The following is a 23,762-nucleotide window of genomic DNA, read 5'->3' as shown; positions in this document are numbered from 1 at the left end:
GGGTCATCACTCTGAAGCTTTTCTCAATATAACGCACAGGTACAGCCTATACTAAACAAATTAGTCAAAATGCCAGATGACTGTAAGTCCTGAAACTGAGACCAGATTTTACACTTCCCTGCATAAGTCTTCAAAATGAGCAACACTGAACAAGGTGTAGCTGGTAGCTAACTTCTGTTTCCTTAAGGAATCTGACAAAACTAGTGTGTCTTAAGAGATACTCAGGCAATATAACAGTGTAAGTGCAAAAGCTCCATGGAATGAAAAATTTGCAATAACATCATGCCACTAACTGGTCAGGGAGATGTCAGCTAAGCAGCTGGTGGAACCCACCTGCCACCACTATAGTACTATATCTACATCTTTGAGTTATTGTCTTTATTTCCTCTCCTTTTGATAAGAGTTCATGAAGGATGGATTTTAAGGTCAAGGAGACAAACAAGTCACTTATAGCATGAAAAAGGGGAAAAAAGCCTTCCCCATATCTTTTCTGTTTAATTCTATGTTAAATATACTACTGTGACACTTGTACTTTTGACACCAGTTTCCCTACCTCTCAAATGCTACTTAGTTACTTAAGGGATGAACATGAAACACAGAATCTGAGGGTAAGAAGAGATCTGATGATGTACCTCCTTACAAATTGGAATAATAAAAACACAAGGCTTGAGACTGCTTGGAGATATTTTCCCCCCTTATCAGTAGAACTAAAAATTTACATCTCTCATTTTGTTTTTCTCTCCTCCTCATTTGATTCCTTCCTAACCCAGTGGAGATTTAGATCACTTGGATTCAGTAGTACTCTAGAGAAATGACCAGCTGTAAGTGCAGTTATTGAAGTGCAGACACAGCAGCAAGTTGTGACATGCCAAAAACACTCAAAGGGAAGCAAGCCAAAGGTGAAGGAATAGGGCACTGAAGCAACCAGTCATTCAAGGAAGACACCTGAAATTACCTTAAGTGTTGTTTTAATAGAGAGACTCCTACAATGATTTGCTGCCAGGTTCTGTTAAAGTGCAGTTTGTTCATGTCTGCAACCTTTGGCTGGTCCACCGCGGGCAAACTCATTACATTCTATTGGAATTTTAATGTCCATAGGTTCCAAGCCTTGTTCTTTTTGTTGCAATTCTTCAGGGCATCCTGTACAAACCTGAGGTGGAAAAGTATAATGAAAGGTCCTTGAGAAACAGTGGGACAACATATTAATTATAAACAGAAAAAAATTCCAATAGGGTTGAGGTTTGTAGAACGAGATCTCAGATAACTGATGAACGATTATAGTATATTTCAGGGAGTAAATACGTTTTTGCAGCTACAGGAATCTCTACCTATTGGAGAGATTTTGTGGATACCTGTATCTTCAGATTCTTGATAAAAAGAAGACTCCCAATATTGTTTACTGAATGAGAAATCTCGTTTTTTTTTATCCCTCCCTCTCCTGTTTTCCCTTTGTTGAGAAGATATAGCCCACTCCTTTTTTGAATGATATTTGCTCCCCACTGAGCCACATCCCCAGCCCTTTTCATTTTTTATTTTGAGACAGGGTCTCATTAAGTTGCAAATTTGCTGAGGCTGGCTTTGAACTTACAATCCTCCTGCCTCAGCCTCCTGAGCCGCTGGGATTACAGGCTTACACCACCATTTCAACTGGCTCTCCAACACCTCTTTCTATGGCAAATTGTATGACCAGTATTTTTTATTTGCTGGCTTCCAGAGTATTTAGAATCAGGGATGCTATCACCATGCTTCTGTGTGAACAAAGATACCTATTAAATTTAGGGCAATTAATTCCCCATACTGCAGTGAAGTGGAAAAAATATTATAAATGTGTATCATTTTTCATTGAAACATCCTTATCTAGGCAATCTCAATAAACGAGTATTTGAAAAATCTCTCTCTTAATAATCAGTTAGTAACGGGGATGTGAATCAATAGGCATAAGAAATACATGGAACAATCATTTTCTTTTGGTAGAAATGTGGTCTTGCTCAAGGCTAAGATTTCTGTAGTAAATACGCCTTTTGCAGGTGAAGGATCATCTGGCCCTCTGCCTGGGTGGTTTACCTCAATTTACTCTTACAACATTCCTGGGAGAAAGACAAAAGTATCCCCGTTTCACAAAGGCGAATGTCTCAAATTTTAAGAAATTGCTTAAGGATTCTCTGCTAATAACTTTCACAAGTGCTACTGGAACTCAAATCTGCTTACTTTCCTTTCACAGGGCACTATACTGCCTCAAACTGATAGGTTTTCGGTTGGCTGAATTTGCTTTTCCCAGTTCCCAGAATGGATTCTTGGTAATTAGTTATTTCTGCTTATATTTCCTCCAGACCCATTATTATGAAGTAGGTGTAATATTTTGGATATTCAATTTGTGTTTCTAGTGGGGCCAGCACCTGTCTCTGAGTGCTGCCGCTGTCCCGTGCCGGTGGTGCTGGATTCTGCGGCGCCACGGCTGGAACGGGAGAACCCGCCAACTCCAGAGGGAGGATCTATCCTCAGTCCGCCCTCCCAAAACCCAAAGACCCAAAGACCCAAAGCCAAAACAATCACCCAAATCACCACGACCTAGCCCACGGGCCTCTGTGGACCAGGGGAGAGGAGGGTCGGGGGCAATAAGGTGCCTCCGGAGCGCCCTCTGGCGAGAGCAGAGCGCACAGATTCCCCGCCCAGGCCCCTCTTCCCCGCCGCCGCCGCCGCCGCCGCCGCCGCCGCGGCGCCCCCGCCCGGCTCTCCAGGTTCACTCTCTGTCTCTCACTCCGTGAGACACAGACGGCAGCTTTCAGAGCCGGGGGACAGGCTGAAGCGGCGCCACACAAGTGCCACCGCTCGCCCGGAGAAGACCTAGGCAAGGGGAGAGAAAACTAATCCCGGAGCTCCATCCCTCCTCTACGCGGTTCCTCCAGGCAGACCCGGCGGTTCTGCGCCCCCGCGCGATACCCATCGCAGCCACTTCGCGGGGCGTGCCTGGACTTGGGTCGCAGATCAGAAAGAGCCAGGCGCGAGGCAAAGGCGGCCCAGGAGCGAGGGTGCGCTCACTGGGACTGGAAAGGAAGGAGTGAGTGGCGGACTGGGCGGCGGCGGCTGTAACAGCGGGTGCCTCCCCACCTCTCCGCTTCACGGGCAGCACCGCCTCCAGGGCCGGGGCCGCTCGGCCGGGTCTTCTGCGCGTTCCCGGGCCCGGAGCCGGCGCACGATGCGCCCGGCTGCCTTCTGATCGCCGCTGCGCCTCCGCCTCCGCCGAGATGATCCCCCCTGAGCCGCCACAACAGCAGCTGCAGCCGCCACCACCGCCAGCCCCGCCGAACCATGTGGTGACCACCATAGAGAACCTGCCGGCCGAGGGCAGCGGTGGCGGTGGCGGGAGCCTGTCCGCTTCCTCCCGGGCTGGCGTGCGCCAGAGGATCCGCAAAGTGCTGAACAGGTGAGTCGCGGCTCCGGGCGAGGGCGCGGGGGATCGGGACTGGGGGCTCCTGGCCCGGAGTTCCCTCCGTCCCTCGGATGTCTCAGATCCCTTTGGGACTGGGTCGAGGCTAAGGGAGACCGAGGAGCCCGGGCGACCAGCGAGGCGCCCGGCGCTCGCGGAGAGGCCACGGTAGCTTTGTCCTGGCGCAGGGAGCCCTGGAGTGCCGGAGCTGCAGGCTGGTCCGAGGAGCGAGTTCGGGGAGAGGCGGGGTTTTTCGGTACCTAACCTGCCCTGTGTGTATCCGCACTCACGCCCTCGTACTCGCTTGTTGTCTCACTTCCCTTTCCCACTCGAACCCCAGCTTTGCACTCGGGGGACCCGGGGACGTGGCCAGGGCGGAGGCGGGAAGGGGCCGGGCTGCGGAGATAGCTTGGAAGTCTCGGCCTCGAGCTGTTGTCCTCCCCGCTTGGCTGCTCCGACCCCTCCCCAGGGGATAGGGTAGTGGCTTCAGCCTCCGCGGACTGGAGGGGAATCCGCTTCTGCCAGACGCTCATCACGGCTCAGTCTCTTACTGGCTTCGGGCAGGGAAACCGAGGCTAGAGGCCTGGACCTGACCCATGCAAAGTGCAAAATGTTGCAGGAAGGGTGTGAGAAGGAGGTGCCCGATTATTCTGAATCTGGCCAGGAAGATCGCCGGCGCCTCCAGTGCTGGAATCTGCGTAGTGGAGCCTTTAAGGACAGAGGTGTTTAGAATGAGGTCCTGGATAAACATAAAAATGGGTCCCCCACTGTAGCCCCTGAGTCATCTGTGACGTGAAAAGGACTTTTGCTACTTAAGTAACTTAAAATGGTCCGCGAGTTGGAAGATTAAAAAAAAAAAATCACAGAGCGAGTGGATTTTGTGTGTTTTCTTTTGGGTGCGTGTGTGTGTGCATTTGGATGCGCATATAGGGGTAATCCTTCCGGTTGCTCTGTTCATACAGGTTTCTGTGCGGTACTGTTTTGGGTAGCAGGGATTTCCCAGTGACTTCACACCAACTGTTTTGGGGTTAAGGCTCTAGTTGGAGCACAAAATGTATACAGAAATAAAAACTTGATGAATATCTTGATTTGAGGAGTATGGATTGATTTAGTTATATCAAACCCCAAACCATTCAAGATGCCTTGTGAAGTCTTAACGTGTATAACAACTTACTTAGGGCTACTTCTGCATGTTTCCACTTATTTTCCAAGCAGCAATTCACTTCTGAGTGAGACACAAGATGGTAATAAAGTCGAGTCTTTCCTGTCATTTGTAGTTTAGAATAGCACATTCCAAAATATTGCGTCTGAAAGATAATGAGCAGAATAAATCAAGGAGATGATGACTCAGTATCTATCATGTTGGGTTTCCTGTTTTTTAGGAATACCTGTAGTTTTAAGCAGAATATGTTTTTAATTATTAATTTTCTTATCAAACTAAAAAAACACTGTTGTAGTAGTTCATTTATTTTTAATTTATAAATTATTATCAACTCTGTGCAGGCAGTTTATATAATGAACCTTAGAGTGGAGAATGACGAGATCACTGAGGTAGGCTTGAGGTTTGAGGCTAGCCTTGGCAATTTAGTGAGACCCCGCCAATAAATAAATAAATAAATAAATAAATAGCTGGCTGGCTGGCAAGGTAGCTCAGTGGTAAAATGCCCCTGAGTTCAATTCCCACTACTGCAAAATAAAATGTCTAATACTATTTGCCTTACTTCCCCTGCCGTGATATTGAGAATTAGATAATACTGAAGGAAACACCTGGAAATTTAGGCAGCTCTGCATTTTTTCATTTATCCAACTTTTGTTGTATGAGTCTGTGGGAGCAACATACACAAAAAAGAGAAAGTCATAGTACATTATGGGTAGAACTTGGTGTTTACTAAGACTTTTGTGATCTGTGACATAAGTTGTACAGTTCCTAGTGTATCAGGGAGAGACTTAAATTTAGGTTGGGTCAATGGAATTTCATCTCAAGCATATCCATGAGTGGGACTCTAGGATTATAACCTTTAGAATTAAATTAAAAACAAATTACTTATTTGTCTTTTAAAGTCCTTCAGATTTTTTAAAATCCTATTTCGTTTTGGGTAAATGGCTTTTCCTTATACTTAAAGAATAAGGGGAAATATTTCTCTTTAGAAAGATCTTTAGTAAGAAGACTAAATCATAATACATTAAAAAATGTCGATTGGATAATTTCTTTAGCATGCCAATGAGCTTAGCTTTTGTGCCAGGATTATGCCAATCAATTAGAGACAGCATCAGTAGTGGCTACTGAGTGATAGATGCTTAGAAGAGTGTGAAGGAGAGTGGAATTATAGAGGTTGCCAGTTCCATAATGTGGCTCTCTTCATGAGGTTTAAACCCTCATGGTGTGTTCACTAGTCAATTATATCTAATCAGCTGTGTTTATTTTCTGAAAACTCAAGATCTACTCACATTTTGTCCCCCCCCTTTTTTTTGCCTCCTTGTACTTCTGTTTCTTTCACCTGCTTTACCCTGTCCACTCATTGTCTTCAGTTGCTTCCTTTAATCTATCCCTGGCTTCCAACATTTTAGTTACTAGAAGAAAGAGTTCCAAATCTGGAAACTAGAAACCAATATAAAAAGTATCCATCCAACTTTTGGCATGCACCTCTGTAGTTGGCAGAGTTCTCTTACTGTAAGCTGGTGGGACAGCCTCATTGACCCGCGATGTAACAGTGTCAGCGCCTACCATCCCGTTGGACTAAAGGGGTAGTGCTGAGGGGCAGGGTGGTGCGATGGGAACAGGAGTGGAAGACAGTCAGCCAGGAAACCCTGGTGAGCTGCCAGTCCTTAGTCAGAGATACCTGCCAGCCCAGAGGAAGAAATGCAACCACATGCTATTTATGTCCTGTCTTCATATGGACAGTTAAAGAGAGAAGTATTGATTAATAACTAATTAAAGGTACTTGCTCTCAAAAAGCTGAGAAAGAAGATGTAATGTTTCCTTAATAAAATCAGCTTACATGGTTCTGCATTGTTTTATTTCCTAGTAGAGCACCACATCTTGCACCCTTACTTTAAAGCCTTGTGCAGTTAGACTGCTGCATTCTTTTTTTTTTTTTTTTTTTTTTTTGCACATGACAATCTGGGCATCTCACTGATGGTCTACTTCCTTTCTGTGAAGCAATTAGGTTAGAATATACTAGTTTCTAAGACTTAGACAAAAGAGGAGATGCCAGATAATTCTTTTTTAACCTATTAATGGGATATATCATATTCTTTCCCCTGTTCTAGTCACAATTGTTTTGGCAGTGGAATGTAAGAAATGCAAGATTATTTGAATGCTGAGGTAATTACATAAAATTACAAAGATGCAAAATAACGTATTGATTCAAACAAAGAAAAAAATTGGCAATATGTTTTTCTCTTATTTTTTAGAATGAAATAGAATTTATTACCCTGCCTCAGGCAAGCAAGATACAACAAAAAGAAAATGCTTCAAGGGCAGCAGTTGATGACCCTCTTACAGAAACTGCTGATCAAGTAGATTTCTTTGAGACCTAGAAGAGTTGATATGGATCTATTATATTAAAGTGCCTGGAGATCCTCTCTTCTAAAATTATTATTTAATAAGATACTTTAAAAATGAGTGATAGCTTATTTTGTGTTTTGCATATGTGTGCCTTCCCATGGGAAAAGAAATATTTCATTATGCTATAAATATGCCCATTATTATAAATATTCCCATTATTTTCAATTCTTCACAAAAATAACTAGGAATTTCTAGTTTTGATCCATTTTCTTCACAATAAGACATATATTGGATTGTCTTAAGTTATAAAGATGTTTCTGCTTTTTGAATCTTGTATTGGGATGTTTAATCATTACAATAGAACAACTAGTGACCCTGGGCTATCCATTCGTTTGATTTGGAACTGATTTCCAACTTACATTTAGATTTATTTCATTAATTTTAAAAGTACCTGAAACTTTTTTGTATTGTAAACCAAGGAACATTAAAAACGATACATAGGAGAGTTGCAAGCAAGCCTACATTAAATCAATGTCCAAGTGGGAAAATTATCATGTAAGATGGGCTAATATGTATACATAGCCTTTCTGAGTCATTCATAAAGTGGACAGAAAATTGCAAACCAATGGAATTGGCCGCAAGAAATAAGGTCATGCCTGTACTAGGTGTTAGATCAAGTTGATGGTGACATTTTGTAATTTAGATGATCTTTCTTTATAAAGTGAGAAGTATTTTGTTAAGAAATTGATAGTGAGGTTCTTCCTCAAGCTGCTTCTTTGAACAGATGTCAAAATGAAAAGAGGAAGATTGGCTTGTAATGAGGATAATTGATATAAATATTCCAAATGGAACCGGGTGCTGTTATTAAAAACAGACATTTCTAGGATCAGTAGTAAATAAAAGTTTTCTGAAGGATGCATTTATTTTTAACTAAAAAGTCAAATTTATGAAAATAAAGTAAATGGTCATTTAGTATGCTTTATGCACTGTACTTGGAGAGATAAATGGTAATATTAAAGAATTATTTGGTTTACTTTGGGTAAAGATGATGCGTTTCCAAGTAATTTATGTATAAACAACATACATATCCATGTAGTTTTTCTTTGACCTCTTACTTTCTCAAAATTCTTCAATGCCTTAGGATCGTCATTATAGATGTCTATTTTTGTTGTACACTGCTGTAGATATAAATGGTATAGGAAATTGAGCTGGCTGTCCATATAGTTATAAAGATACTTAATGCAAGAGATGATGTATTATTTATTTATAATTTTTTCTCATGAAACTCAGATGCAGTATGTGAAAGTACCACTATCAAATTGTTTAGTTTTTTTTTTTTCATTCATTTGAGTTCAGGCCAATGAACATTATTAACTGTACATTGTTCAAACACATTGATTTTTTATTTGATTTTGGTAGCAGGATTGAACCCAGAGAAACTTAACCACTGAGCCACATCCCCAGCCCTTTTCATTATTTATTTTGAGACAGGGTCTTGCTAAGTTACTTAGGGCCTAACTGGTGGTTGAAGCTGGCTTTGAACTCATGATTCTCCTGCCTCGGCTTCCCGAACTTCTGGGATTACAGGCGTTTGCCACAATGCCTGGATAACACATTGATTGTTAATTATGCTACTAAAAAAGTGATTAGGAGGTTAAACTCTAGTAGGCATATGGAAAAAACATAAACATTTGGCATATTTCTTGTCTGCAGCATAAACATATACAGGTACATATTCATTTATTCTTAGGCAATTACTTTGTGCTGAGCTCTCTAAAGACACATCTATGAAAAAACAATCTTCTTGGACTTGATGCCCTCAAAATCTAACTAGGGAATTTGACATGTATTTTGCTATTTGAAGTGAAACTCTCTAACCCATAATCTGAATTATCCTATATAACGCCTAACTGGATGCTTCCCAATGTTCAGATACTAGAATCATACATATAAATCGTTCAATATGCAATTCATATGAAACTTCTTGAACAGAGAAGAAATTTCATAGAAAATGTCAAGGAAAACGATAAAAATAAATATGCTTTAGAATATGTTTTCTCAGAAAAATGTCACATCTCAATCAGTGAACACAAGAGTGTAATTTGTTTGTGTATCTTGTTATTTAATTATTATTATTATTATTTTTTGGTGGTGGTGGTGTTGGGGATTGAATCCAGGTCCTTGTGAATGCGAGGCAAGCACCCTACCAAGTGAGCTACATACCCAGCCCTTGTTATTTAATTTTTAAAATATTTTTCTATTGAATTTAAATTTTAAGCTTTTCCTCAAGAATATTCACCTATGTGACTCCATGAGGACTGAAAAAAGTACCTTAAGTATCACTTAGCAAAGTCCAAGATTATGGGCCACTAATTCCTATTACATTACATCTTAAATTAATTAGGCAGACCTACCACAACTGAATAAATATTTAATAATTTTTTTAAAAAAGAAATCATACTAATTATATCCAGATTTAGAATGACAGGGCTAGAGCTTGTAATTATCCTTGATTCTGAGAAAGCACAAAATGTCCTGATCCATTGAAGAAGCAAATCTCCTTCCCTTGTTCATTGATTCATTCACCCAGGCAGTCTTTTATTCAATGAGTATTTGTTGGGTACCAGACTCTGGTAGCCCAACAGTAGTGAACCAGACAGCCACGGACTGGTATGGTCTCTGGGTGCCATTGGTGGAGTTTTTTATTATTACCCTTTCAATATAACCCATCAAAAAGGCAATTTAAATAAAGTGGAAATAAATATATACCACGTCTCAAAATCCCATTTTCAAGCTGGTTTAACAAAAAACCCCCATAAGTTAGCTGCTTATGGGAAAGCTGCTCCGGAAGTTCAAACCCATGAAAATACTCCGAGTGTACACAGATTTAAGCAGTAGAGTTTTCTTTTTTCTTTATTTGTTCTTTTTAGTTACACTTGACAGTAGAATGTATTTTGATGTATCATGCATACATGGAGTATAACTTCCCATTCTTGTGGTTACACATGATGTGGAGTTTCACTGGTTGTGTATTCACAAATGAAAATAGGAAAGTTATGTCTGATTCATTCTACTGTCTTTCCCATTCCCATCCCTCCTCCCTTCCCCCTATCTTACCCCCAATCCAGTGAACCTCTACTACCTGGCTCCCTTGCATTGTGAGTCAGCATCTGCATATCAGAGAGCATTCAGCCTTTAATTTTTTGGGATTGGCTTATTTCACTTAGCATGGTAGCCTCCAATTCCATCCATTTACTGACAAATACCATAATTCCATTCTTCTTTATGGCTGAGTAATATTCCTTTGTGTATATGTGCCACATTTTCTTTATCCATTCATCTGTTGAGGAGCATCTAGGTTGGTTCCATAGTTTAGCTATTGTGAACTGAGCTGCTATAAACATTGATGTGGCTGCATCACTATAGTATGCTGATTATAAGTCTTTTGGGTATATGCCTAGGAGTGGTATAACTGGATCAAATGGTGTTTCCATTCTAAGTTTTCTGAGAATTCTCCATATAGCTTTCCAGTGTGGTTGCACTAATTTGCAGTGCCACCAGCAATGTACGAGTGTACCTTTTCCCCTACATCCTCACCAGCATTTGTTGTTGCTTGTATTCTTGATAATTGCCATCATGACTGGAGTGAGATGAAATCTTAGAGTAGTTTTAATTTCCATTTCTCTGATTGCTAGTGATGTTGAACTTTTTTTCATATATTTTTTGACCATTCATATTTCTTCTTCTGTCCTGTTCAGTTCCTTGGCCTTTTATTGAATGGGTTATTTATTTATTTTTGTTAAGTTTTTTGGATTCTTTATATCCTCAAGATTAATGCTCTATTTGAAGTACAGGTGACAGAAATTTTTCTCCCATTCTGTAGGCTCTCTGTGTACATTCTTGATTGTTTCCTTTGCTATGAAAAAGTTTTTTAGTTTGATACCATCCCATTTATTGATTTTTGATTTTACTTCTTGCCATTTCGGAGTTTTGTTGAGTAATTTGGTTCCTAAGCTGATATGATAGAGATTTGGGCATACTTTTTTTTTTTCTAGTTTGCACAAAGTCTCTGGTCTAATGCCTAGGTGCTTGATTTGAACCTTGAGTTGAATTTTGTGCAAGGTGAGAGATAGGGGTCTAATTTCATTTTATTGCATATGGATTTTCAGTTTTCCCAGCACCATTTGTTGAAGAGGCTTCTTTTCTCCAATGTATGTTTATGGTACCTTTGTCTAGTGTGAGATAACTGTGTTTATGTGGGTTTGTCTTGTGTCTTGTGTTCTATTTTACTGGTCTTCATTTTATTTTCATGCCAATACCATGTCATTTTTGTTACTATAGCTCTGTCATATAATTTAAGGTCTGGTATCGTGATACCTCCTGCATCACTTTTCTTGCCAAGGATTGCTCTGGCTATTCTGGGCCTCTTATTTTCCCAAATGAATTTCATGATTGCTTTTTCTATTTCTGTGAACATCATTGGAACCTTAATAGGAATTGCATTAAATCTATCAAAGTGCTTTTGGTACTATGGCCTTTTTGACAATATTAATTCTGCCTATCCAAGAAAACGGGAGATCTTTCCATCTTCTAAGGTCTTCTTCAATTTCTTTCTTTAATGTTTTGCAGTTTTCATTATAGAGTTCTTTCACCTCTTTTGTTAGATTGATTTCCAAATATTTTATTTTCTTTGAGGCTATTGTGAATGGGATAGTTTTCCTAATTTTTCTTTCAGTGGATTCATCACTTATATATAAGAATGCATTTGATTTATGGGTGTTACTTTTATATCCTGCTACTTTCCTGAATTCATTTATAGTTCTAGAAGTTCTCTGGTGGAGTTTTTTGGGTCTTCTAAATATAGAATCATGTCATCAGCAAATAGAGATAGTTTGAGTTCTTCTTTTTTTATTTGTGTCCCTTTAATTTCTTCCTTCTGCCTAATTGCTCTGGCTAGAGTTTCCAGGGGCATCTCTGTCTTGTTCCAGTTTTTAGAGGGAATTCTTTCAATTTTTCTCCATTTAGAATGATGCTGGCCTTGGGCTTAGCATAGATAGCATGCTCCTGCTATCCCTAGTTTTTCTGGTGTTTTGAGCATGAATTGATGCTGTATTCTGTTCAATGCTTTTTCTTCATCTATTGAGAACATCATGTGATTCTTGTCTTTAAGTCTATTGATGTGATGAATTACATTTATTGATTTCTGTATATCAAACCAACTTTGCATTACTGGGATGAACCCCATTGATTATTATGCACTATCTTTTTAATGTTTTTTTAAATTTTTTATTTTTCGGTGGACACAACATCTTTATTTTATTTTTATGTGGTGCTGAGGATCTAACCCAGCGCCCTGTGCATGCTAGGCGAGCGTACTACTGCTTGAGCCACATCTCCAGCCCCCTTTTTAATGTTTTTGTCAGTATTTTATTAAGAATTTTTGCATCTATGTTCATCAGGGATATTGGTCTGAAATTTTCTTTCCTTGATGTATCTTTGTCTGGTTTTGGTATCAGGGTGATACTAGCTTCATAGAATGAGTTTGCAAGAGTTCCCTCCTTTTCTATTTCATGGAATAATTTGAGGAGGATTGGTGTTAGCTCCTCTTTAAAGGTCTGGTTATATTCAGATGAGAATCTGTCTGGTCCTGGGCTTTTCTTTCTTGGTAAGCTTTTGATGGTGTGTTCAATTTCATTGTTTGAAATGAAATTGATCTGTTTAAATTTTCTGCGTCCTCCTGATTTGGTTTTGTTAGGTCATATATCTCTAGAAATTTGTTGATGTCTTCAGGATTTTCTATTTTTATTAGAGTATAAATTTTTAAAACAGGTTCTGACTATTGTATGTATTTCAGTAGTGTCTGTTTTGATTTCCTTTTTCATCTCAGGTTTCAGTAATGAGTTTTCTCTCTTTTTTCTTTGTTAGCTTGGCTTAGGGTTTATCATTTTCATTGATTTTTTTCCAAAGAATCAACTTTTTGTTTTGTCAATTTTGGGGAATTGTTTCTTTTGTTTCAATCTCATTGATTTCAGCTCTGATTTTAATTATTTCCTATCTTTTGCTATTTTTAGTGTTGATTTGTTGTTCTCTTTTTAGGGCTTAGAGATATAATGTTTGGTTATTTATTTATTGACGAGTGACCTCAATGCAATGAACTTTCCTCTTAGCACTGCCTTTGTAATGTCCCAGAGATTTTAATATGTTGTATTGGTATTCTTATTTACATGTGTTTTTTTTTTTTAAAATTTCATCCCTGATTTCTTCTGCTATCCATTGGTCATTTAATAGTGTATTATTTAGTTTCCAGGTGTTGGAGTAGTTAAGCAGTAGAATTTTCTTGTTGATAGTTGAGCTGGTTTCACTTAAGGCTTAAAGACAAAACAAAACTTCAGAGTGTTAGAAGATAAAGAACAGATTTGAATTCTGTCCTGCTGTTTAGGTTGAACTTATTAAGGTCGTTGCCACATAACTCAAGAAACTAGTTTTCTGAAAATATCATGTGCTGGCAGTGCAAAGACAACTTAGGGGGGCTTGGGCACATGTGTGTGCATTGCAGAGAGGAGAGATTTAAAGTATGATCTGACCATGAAGATGAATTGGTGGAAGGATTGGATACTTTACGTTTGCTGTGATATAACCTAATGAGAGTGTTCATGTTAAATTAGCATTTAGACAGTAGCTCAAGTTCTTAAACTTTACCTTATAAAATATACATTTTATGTTAGAAAACATTACATTATATGTTATTCTCCCAATAACAAAAGTTGTTAAGGGGAGATACTAGGGAATGAGAATGGCCAAATTATATATGTGCATGTACAAATAGATCATAATGAATCCCACAGTCCCAATATTTAGTTAAAATGCACAAATAAAAACAAAATGAAAATAAAAGATATTTAGAAATCAAAAAAGTTCTTATCCTTTTCTAGAAACAAATTCATATAATTTCTCACTTAAGACTACAGAGGAGGGAGAAAGAGTGCGAGGCTGGAGACTTGACAGGAAGGGTCAGGGTGATTTTTGCCATTGCTGAAAGATGGGTAGGATAAGAACATGGGTGGGGAAGGCATGAAGAGAAAGGATGAACTACGTATGGAAGTAAGAGATTGAGGAGAGGAGTCAATGTCCAATTTGACAACATTATATATAGGATGTGACTAAATTGCAGTAGAATGAATTAGGGCTTGAATTGTGGAGAATGAGTTAGGGCCAGTAAGTAGTTGGACTTAATTCTATTAGTTATTATTATTGTAGCCCATTGGAGTGATAAAGAGTATGATCACACATGTGCCTAAACATGATATTCTGTGAAAAATCTGCAGGCCAGAGGTGAGGAAAGGGATTGGAGTATGGGGATTAATTAGGAGGCTACTGCATTTATTTGGGGAAAGGAGCTGGGAGTCCAAATGGAGTGGAGGTGGCCAGGATGGAGAGGGAAGTTGGTGAATTAAACAGAATCTGGACCAGAATCAAGAGGAGGAAGATTATATTATGTATGGGAAGGCAACCAACAGGGCCTCGAACATAGCAGATATTCAATACTTTGTTGGATTCCCGACAGTACTTATTTGTTGGAACGCTATTGAAAAGCTGCTGCAGGGAAGAGATCTGCTCCCTGGGGCTGAGGGGGTATAAGGTGCTGAGTGAGCTAGAGAGGCAGTCAGGCCAGCATCAGCTACTCAATGTGGTCTGTGGACCCATGCCAGACCCCAAACTGTGTGACCCAGCATGACAAGAAGAGAAATGAAGACTAATCCTTTAGAAATAGTTGCAGAAGTTTGACAGAACACTTCTGTGTCTTTTGGGTCTTGTATTTGACTTTTGTTTTTTTTGCCACTTCATTTTTCTTACAGTTGCTTTTAATTTTATTAAAAAAAATCACCTGGAATGAATTGATAAACAATTGATATTTTATAATAGAAAGTTTTAGAAGTACAGATCTCAGCTGGTATCTCAGTGGGAGTAATAAGTAACAGTGAGTCTGGATTTTAGGAGTGCGTCTAGTCATGGAGGAGGGAGGTCCTCATTGTGGGGGCATTAGGTTAGTGCTACTCATGGCCCTGCAAATCTGTGCATACCAGCTGGTGATAGGGAGTGTTTTCCTTTGAATCGTAAAAGTCCCTCAAAGGCTTTGTGTTAAAGATTTGGCCGTCACCCTGTGACACTATTGGGAGGTGGTTGAACCTTTAAGAAGTAGGGCCTGGTGAAAATAACTCAGGTCATTTGGAGCATACCCATGAACAGATACTGGAATCCTAGCCCCAACCTTCCTCTCTCTCTTAGCTTACCTTGAGTTGAGCAGATTCCTCTCTCATGCTCTCCTGCTCATTATGTCCTGCCTCTCCACTGGCCTAAAGGCATCAGGGCCAAGTGGTCATGGACAAAACCTCTAAAACTATGAACCAAATAAATCTTTTCTTCTTATAAGTTGGTTATCTCTGGTATTTTGTTATAGTGACAGAAAGGTAAGCCTGGCAATTGCTATGTAAGTATCAAGGCTCCAACCAAATTACCTGGAGTTCAGTTGGGGCTCCTCCTTGAAAGTTCCCCCCCCCTGGAATATTGGGCAGGGAAACTAAGAAAGGAATAGGGTAAGTACAGCAGTCCAGATCTGTGGAATGAGCTGTAAGTGGAGAGTGCTACCTTTCAGGGGTCACAGCGTTGATGAGAGCAGATGCTGGGTCTGAGTGCATGAAAGGTGTGTCAGGGTTACCTTGGGCCCAACATGAGTGGCTTGATCATTGATACCACTTCATCTCAAGTTCTGAGTAGTACAGAGTAGGTGGCACTCAGCCATTCAACACATAATCGTCGAGTCAGGTCAGAGAAACAATCTAGAAATTGGTGGTGACTTAGGCAATGAGAAAGAAAAGAGCTCTATCTTATAGATGCTACATTCTGGGCGTAAGGGGCAGGCAATAAGCACACAGAAAAGATATTCAGTAGTAATGCATACGATGCAGAGAATTAAAGTCGGGTGATGTGACAGAGAGGTAATGCATGGACTTCAACTTGGGGAGGTGTACAGGAGAGACCTCTCTGGTGACACTGAAACTAAGATTAGAATAGCAAGAAGAAATGGACCACTGGAGGGTCAGAAGGAATGGCATGCTCGGCAGAGATGCTGAGATCAGTTATGTAGGCATAATGTACTAAAAGGAAGAGAGGCTGTAGTGCTAGAAGCAAGGGAGAGTGGTAGGGGAGAGGACCAGAGAGGGGAGCAATGCCACTTTTAAGTGGGATGGGGAACAAATGGAAGACTTTAAACAAATTATTGTATTAATGTTTTGAAAAGACCACTCTGGCTGCTGTTGGAGATGGTGGGAGAGGTTATGTGGCCACTTCAGGAGAGACATGTTAGAAGTGGGACTGTCCAGTAGCAATGGAAATGGAGAGGAGTGGTTTTGTTTTGGAGAGATCTGCATTAGGAGATGGAGTCCTTGGGGGCTGGCTGGTTTATTTGAGGAGGAGGAGGAGTCAAGAAAAATTCCCAGTTTTTTGAGCTTGAGCAGTTGGGTAGGTGATGGTGCCATATTTCTCATAAGACAAAAAAGAATAAGAGAGGAGTATGTTTGTGGGTAGAAATTTAAGAGTTCACTTCTGGCAAGTTAACTTAGAGATGCCTAATGGAAATGTCCAAATGAAAGCTAGTATGGAATTCTGGGAAGAAATCAGAGCCTGGCATTTGGACTTGGGAGTCATGGGTCCCAGAGGCAATGTACAGACAGAGAAGAAGAGGGATAGATGATCTGTTGGAGCACACTAATCTTCAGAGTCAGAGGAGGACCCAACAAAGGTTGATGGCAAATGTAAAATAGGAAGAAAACACCACAGGGGAGTGTGGTGTTCAGAACTCAGAGAAGAAAGCATTTCTAGAGGACAGAGAAATGATCAGTGACTTGGCAGCGTAGTCAGCCTTGGACAGTGTCAAGCACAGACCTAGAGGAGTGGTGCTGATGGAAACCTGATGGAATGGTTTGGGAGAGAACATGAAGTGGGTGGTCAAAACAGCACTCTGAGACATGCTGCCTCAACAAGGAGCAGAATAACAGGTTTGTGTGCTGATGGGATTGGCTTATGGAGAAGGGAAAACTGGATACGTAGCAAGAAGGAAAGTCTTGAGAAAGTGCAGATGGTGGGCTCCAAAGCATAGAATTAGGGGTTAATATTTGAGAGGAGCCAGGGTCCTCTCCATTGTATAGGAGGGAGGCAGAGTGTAGGCCTCAATGAAGTTCATTTGGTAGATTTGGTAGTAAGAATAGAAGGCAGTTCCTGCCGGGGGCTTCTCTTGCTGGAGGTCAGGATTTCAACTGTGAATTGAAGGTGCTAGGTGCTGTGGGAGGGTTGGAGAATGTTTGTACAGAGAAACGTGGGAAGCCATCCTTTTGAAGAGTCAGAAAGGAAATGCACTAAGAAGTGTTATGTGTAAATTTGACATTTGTGGATGGTGGTAAGGGGTGTGTGGGGCTGGGGAAAAAAAAAGCCACTGTTGTTTAGAATCTGCCTTGGAAAGGGTTAACTCATAAACAGATTTGAGACCATCTTAAGCCAGAAGCTTTGGTGAATTCAGATTCGAAGTGAGGGTGCCAGAGCAGAAAGTGTTTGAAGGAGCTCACTAAGACGTGGGTCCTGATTCTATTTGGGAGTGGGAGAGAGAAGAGGGAATTAGGAGATTTTATTTAAGAGCTTGCTTGGTGATTTTGTGCCTGGGCCACTAGATTGATGGTATCCCCTTGAGAAGTTGATCTGTTCTCCCTCAGGCAAGTGCCAACTTGTAGGGCTTCAGTTTTCTCCTTTGTAAACCAGTTAAAGTAATCCTAAGTTTATTTCCTATTGGCTGTTTGGGATTTTTAAATGAAAAAGCATCAGGGAGAGGGCTTGGAAAGCTGCCAGGTACTAACTATGTGATTGTGATCCTGCTCACAAAATTAAAAGGTTGAGCCTGGGTTTTCCTGGCTTTTCCCAGGATTGAGGCCGTGATACCAGCTGACCCGGCTCCTTATGGACTTCCACACAGTCACTCCTCTGGCCCTGTCACTTAGGAGCCTTGTCAGGATTTGAAGCGAAACCCACCCATCTGTGAACAGGCACTGGTCTGTTTATGTTAACGTGTGTGTTTTAAGCTAGATTGATTGATTGATTTATAAGAAAGCAAACCACCTTTTGGGAAGACTCCCGTGGCAGCCGGCATCTGACCTGCCCTATAACTGTGCCCCTTGAGTGACGGGGCTTAGGGGTACCTGTGGGGTGTCCAGCAGAGCTTGACAGGCTTCAGGAAAGGGTTAGTGGCTCTTGAACCCGGCAGGTTTCAAAATGAGCAAAGGCCTGAAAGGCTCCTTGGAGGCCGGCAGCAGGGTGGACAGAGCAGCTCAGAGGGAAGGGACAGAGCAGCTTTAATGTGCTAATGAGGGGAAGCCCAGATGCCGGCGGGATCACTGGAGTCCTTTGTGAGGCCGGGTTCCCGGGGCTGGCTGGAGCCTCTGTCCCTATCTGGATCCTGCTGCAGGCAGGAGGAACACTGCGCTCTCAGAGGGGCCCTTTCCTCCGCAGATCGCGCTCCAGACCGCCCACGCTGGCGGGCGGGGGCGCCTGCGGAAAATGCCAGGGCGGGGCCTGCGGGGCGCGAGGTGAGTGGCGAGGGCAGAGGACGCGGGGATCAGTCCTGGAGCGTCATGTGGAGGCAGAGTTAGGAAGGTCGTTTGTAGCTTCCTTAAATGAGCCGATTTCCCTCCACTACTCCCAAACCTGGCGAGTGCCTTTCAGTGCCATCTGAAAGGGGATCATCTGCCCCTGTGCGAGTCAGTTTTTGGCTAGTTGCAGGATAAGTCTGAACCATCGCAGTGACCAATTCTACCACCACCCAGTGAGTGCTGGAGTGAAGCTCACCATCTGATTGTTTTCCATCAGGGATCCCTCCTCCGTTACAGCAGGGGAGGGCACGGGGCCAGGTCTTGAAGTGGAGCTTGCACGACAAGAACAGAGTATTTACACAGACTCTGTTTACCTGTACTGACCCCATCCCCTCCTAGGCACATAAGGTTAACTGTAACACCCTAAATGCTGCCCCTTTATTTCATCATAAGATCTAGGGTTATTATTGTCTTTGGAATTTCCAGGTAAGATATTCAAATGATGATAATCAATCCATCATATTCTGCTTTTCTTTTCCGAATCTGGGGATATATAACTATTTAAATACATATCACAGATTATATACATACATATGTGTGTAAAAAATATATACATGCATATATATTACACACATATATAATTTCCCAAATACTGTATATGAGATAATATCTGTAATGAGTTTTTCCCTGTCTTGCTCTATTTTCTGTCTCTCTCTCTCTCTCTCACACACACACACACACACACATACACAATACATACTCATTCACACAAATAGTCATTCACTCACTCAGCCTGATAGGTAGAGAGGATAGTTTTCCATTTGGCATAATTTGTTTTCCTTATTTGACAATACCCCACAAATTTCTTTACTATTTTTTTTTCTTTTGGTGATGGATGGATGAGGGAGCTCAGAGTTGGTTCAAGAAGAATTCTTTGTTTTAAATGTGAGTGTGTGTGAGTGTGTCTCTGTGTGTGTGTGTGTGTGTGTATGTTTTCTTTTTTGGAACCACACTGAATTAGTGTCATCTAAGAGAAAAAAAAATTCATTGTGGAATAATCTATGAGCTAGTTATATCTGAAAGTGTGAATGTACTCATTGAACAGCCACTCTACAAGGATTTTTCCTCCATTTTCCTAAAACATATGTGATTTTTCTATAACATTTCATTCCAGGTGGGAGTGGGTACAATGACTTGACTTTAAGTTGTATTGTCTTTTATTCACTCTGACTAATGGATTGTGTGGTTTTATTGCTTTTCAGGCAGAATCTCTGCTTTCCTTGATGCTTCTTCCCCCCCTAATTGAATACATGTCTTTTGGGTTGACCTTCCCTAGTGAAAGCTGGGTCCTCTCAAGACTAAAGAACTATAAGCAATGAGGGGCCTTGTTTGCACTGGTTTTAGAAAATTGATCATTTGCAACTCTAATGCTGATAAATGGACTTAATTATGTCCAATGTAGAGAGACCGTAATTATTTCCTCCTTGTCTCAAAGTTAATTGCAACCTAAGAGTATGCCTTCTAAGATGACAGAAGAAAATCATCATTAAAAAATTTATAGCAATGGGTATCAGATTCCTCTTTTGGATAGCAGTTTATTAAGGAAAACAGTGATTACAAAAAGTGTGTATGTAAATGGACATATAGGTAGAATGAACCCAGTGGAATAGGTTTGCAATTTGTTAGGATATTGGTTGGTGAATACCACAACAATTGCAAAAGGTGTCTTAGATTGTCGTCTTGTCACAGCTAGAAAGTAGTTCATTGGATTTAAGAACCTAAGGACTCTTCCTTTTTAGCTGCTAATGGACAAGCAGGTAAAAGAGCTAGAGTCCACCAGTAAAAAAAAATTGAGAGAGAGAGAGAGGGGCAGAGTCTACAATGCACTTTTTTCCTAAAAAAGAAATTCCCACAACTTGATTCTTTACCACAAAGAGTGTGTGGAATTTCATTAATTCACTTATTCAGTGAATTAATAGTATACTTATAGTGGGTTGAGGAAGGAGAGCTAAGAGTGTCATCCGAAAGTTAGAAGCCTTTCATTCAAAGAAAGCAAGGGGAAGGGAGAACAAGATTCTTTATTCCCATTCACAGTTATCTTTCTTAACAATTTCTATCCATTAGAAGCTAACTTAAGTTAGATTTCTTCTTCATGTGCATCGCTTTGTGAAAGTTAAACACAATTAAGTTTGATATCCTTGGTGTGTCTGCTTTAAGAAAAGCATAGTCCTAAGTGTGGTTAGGAGGGCAAACCCATAATGTTAGGTCCCTGCTCTCTAGTATGTTTTACCCTAATAAATTCTTATTTCAGAAACCAATTAGATTACTTTTCTCTTAAGAGCTGAAATCAATCACAGGAAAGAATGGGAACATTACTTGAAGCATCTTCGGAGCATAGGACATTAGATATAAGAGCAGGTCTGGCTCACTTTACAGTGGGGGGAAGTTGTACCAGTCAAGAGCTATAAGCATTTTGGGCTAAGGAGAAGAACACACAAGCATGGGAGAACACTGGAAATCCACTTTACTGTCTTTGAAGTATGTCCAGAAACCCCTATCAGTAGAATCAAGTATTACCTCACTAGATTTTCAGAGGTCAGTGAATGTCTGAGAATATGTCTACAAGGCATCTGTGAGAATTTTTCAATTCATCTGAAATACATGGTTCTCTATTTATTAAAATCTTCGATTATACATGGAATATAGCTCAAAGATCTTTTGACAAATTATATGATGTTTATTTCCAAAGTACACGTATAATCTTTCTTCTTCATGTGCTGGTATCTCAAAATAAAATCACAGCCCCGCCATTTTAGCAGTCATTTTTATGTGCTTATGTTCTGTGCAAATAGCCCCTGCAGAAAGAGTTTAGAAGTTAAAAGATCCTGCTTAGAGCTCCAACCAAGGAATTATTAGATACCTCTGTATGTTTAGATATTCTCTGCCAAGGTAGGCTCAGCCTAACTTAACAAGAATTAAATGGAAATTGGCATATACATTTTTCATTTTTTCTAAAAGTATCAGTTAACCTAGTTCCTTTTTTTTTTCTTTTTGTACCAGGGATTGAACCCAGAGGCACTTTACCACTAAGCGACATCCCCAGCCCTTTTTATTTTTTATTTTGAGATAAGTTCTTGCTTACTTGCTGAAGCTCTTGCTATGTTGCTGAAGATGGCCTTGAAACTGTAATCCTCCTGCTTTTTAGCTTCCTGAATCACTGGAATGAGAGGTGTGTATCACTGCACCTGGCCCTAATTAGCTTTTAAATTTCTTCTCCACAAAACAGAAATGTGAGGAACAGAGCAATGCCCGAGGGTGGATAATTATGACAACCTTTTCTATCCTCTCTCCAGTTTTTCTAGTATCACTAAAGCAGAGTTCCTGATTTAGGATGGACTGATGGAAACTCGCTTTATAATTTGTCAAAGATCTCCCTGTATAAAAAAGAGTAATGAAGTCATTTGGCTGGTGTTCTTGATGTCATTCCTGTTGCCTCTGGGCAGGGTCGAGGGAGGCAGTTTCTGTAGCTGCTGTAAGCAATAAACCTCTAAATGTGAAATGCTGACTCAACATAAGTGTGTCTGCAGAAGAAGATGCTTAACTTGAAGGGTGGCTAGCATCAGCAAGAAGAAATACAGCCACACATTCACACAGAATATAGAGTATTTACATGTAACATTACAGGAGCCCTCTCAGAGAGAGAAATGTAATTGTGTTAGGTCAAAATCATGTGCTCTTTCTCTTTTATCATTGGCATTAGAAATTTTCTTCTCCAAAATCTGCCATTGGTTCCCTTTTTAAGTGTATCCATTTTACCCCAGATGGTTAACATAAGCCAGTTAGTTCACGGCATCCTCCTGGAGATTGTTGTGGGTCTCATGATGGGCAGCGTCTCAGGTTGGCCTAATCAGATTGAAAAGAAGGACTTACAGCTGATGCTGGGGGAAGAGACCTCTCCTTCTCTTGCTGGATTTTATAAAAGAACCAGCCATGTTGCCACTGCCTGTTATAGGCAGCCACCATAAGACCATAAGGGAAGCTCCCTTTAGGATGTCAGCAGAGTGGAGACAGGGTAAGTTCCTCTGTTCTTGAAGGTCACACTGAACGTTTGACTGCAGTTCCTCCTGCCTGTAGCTTGCCTATCGCTAGACTTTCACTGTGTGGGGTAATTAATAACCTCTTTAAGCCAACTGGAGTTGAGATTTATTTTGTAGCTGAAAGCATTCCCTAAGTGATACACAATCATTCACTCCTCTGAAATTGATGAATTCTTTTGAATACCATTCAGGCCTTTTCCTGTCTTCCAGTCTGGACACCTCTGCCAAGGAAGAGCAGGGTCAGGTTTGCTCCAGTCTCTGATGTGGAGGCTTGGTTTTTCCCAAGATGTGGTTCCATGGAGGGTAGAAAGAATGGGCTCTTGTGACTGGTAGATATCATGGCTATCCATACCTGTCTGTAGCACCTTTGGTAATTTTGAGGAGACCTGGATTTAGACAAATAGATCGAGGAAACTGGAATGCTGAGTGAAAGTCTCTTTCTATACCATCTATTTTTTCATTTTTTTCGATGAGCATTTATTCCGTACCTGCATTGTGCCAGGTGGTGTAAGGCATGGGTATGTAAAAGGTCTTTCAGGGGGTAATGGAAAACCATGGGAACATCAAACACAAAAGGCTGAGGAAGTCATCTGAGCGTATTTCAGCTAAACTCGGAGAAGGAGGACATGGCCAGGATAAAGGGAGGAGTGTATTTGTGAGAGTGTGGCTGGTGGTGAAGGTTATGGGAATAGTAATTTTGGCTGAGGAAACATGTCAGAAACCTGTGAGTGGGTGAAAGCATGGTGCACAAGAATATAAAGTAGGTTCCCTTGGCTACAACCACATGTGAGAGGGAGAGATGTCAGAAGCTGGAGGAGTAGGTAGGGGCCAGGTCATGCAGGGCTCTGGAAGTTTTATATGCTTTGCCTTAAGACAGGGCAGCATTGAAGACTCCAAACCGAAGGGTAATATGACTGATTTCCACATTTCTAAGATCTGGCTACATGCAGTGTAAATAGTGAATTGAGTACAGTAAGATTCACTAAGGAACCCAGCTTGGAGACAGTTACAGAGGACAAATGGAGGGTTATAGAAGACTCTTAATCTCTCCTTTCTGAAATTATGGGTTTTAATTTGTAATTGCCACATAAGGTAAG

At 40.8% G+C, this 23,762-nt stretch overlaps 1 protein-coding gene and 1 long non-coding RNA gene across 2 annotated transcripts in view; one reads left to right on the top strand and one right to left on the bottom strand.

Annotated features, from left to right (window-relative positions):
- Positions 1–951: 951 nt before the first annotated feature.
- LOC144366068 (uncharacterized) lies at positions 952–4,153 on the bottom strand. The gene is made up of 2 exons (XR_013424917.1): positions 3,109–4,153; positions 952–1,150 (listed from the first exon to the last, which is right to left on the bottom strand). It is a non-coding gene; the product is annotated as an uncharacterized LOC144366068 (long non-coding RNA).
- Positions 2,694–23,762, top strand: part of Slc35f1 (solute carrier family 35 member F1) — a 387,998-nt gene continuing 366,929 nt past the window's right edge. Inside the window, exon 1 of the mRNA XM_078019331.1 lies at positions 2,694–3,424. Within this exon, the coding sequence (XP_077875457.1) occupies positions 3,246–3,424 (179 nt within the window). The 5' untranslated portion in view covers positions 2,694–3,245. The remainder of the gene's footprint in view (positions 3,425–23,762) is intronic.

Source organism: Ictidomys tridecemlineatus, chromosome 8 (genome assembly GCF_052094955.1).
Source record: "Ictidomys tridecemlineatus isolate mIctTri1 chromosome 8, mIctTri1.hap1, whole genome shotgun sequence".
In the NCBI taxonomy this organism is placed as follows: domain Eukaryota; kingdom Metazoa; phylum Chordata; class Mammalia; order Rodentia; family Sciuridae; genus Ictidomys; species Ictidomys tridecemlineatus.
This window is presented reverse-complemented; position numbering and strand designations above follow the sequence as displayed.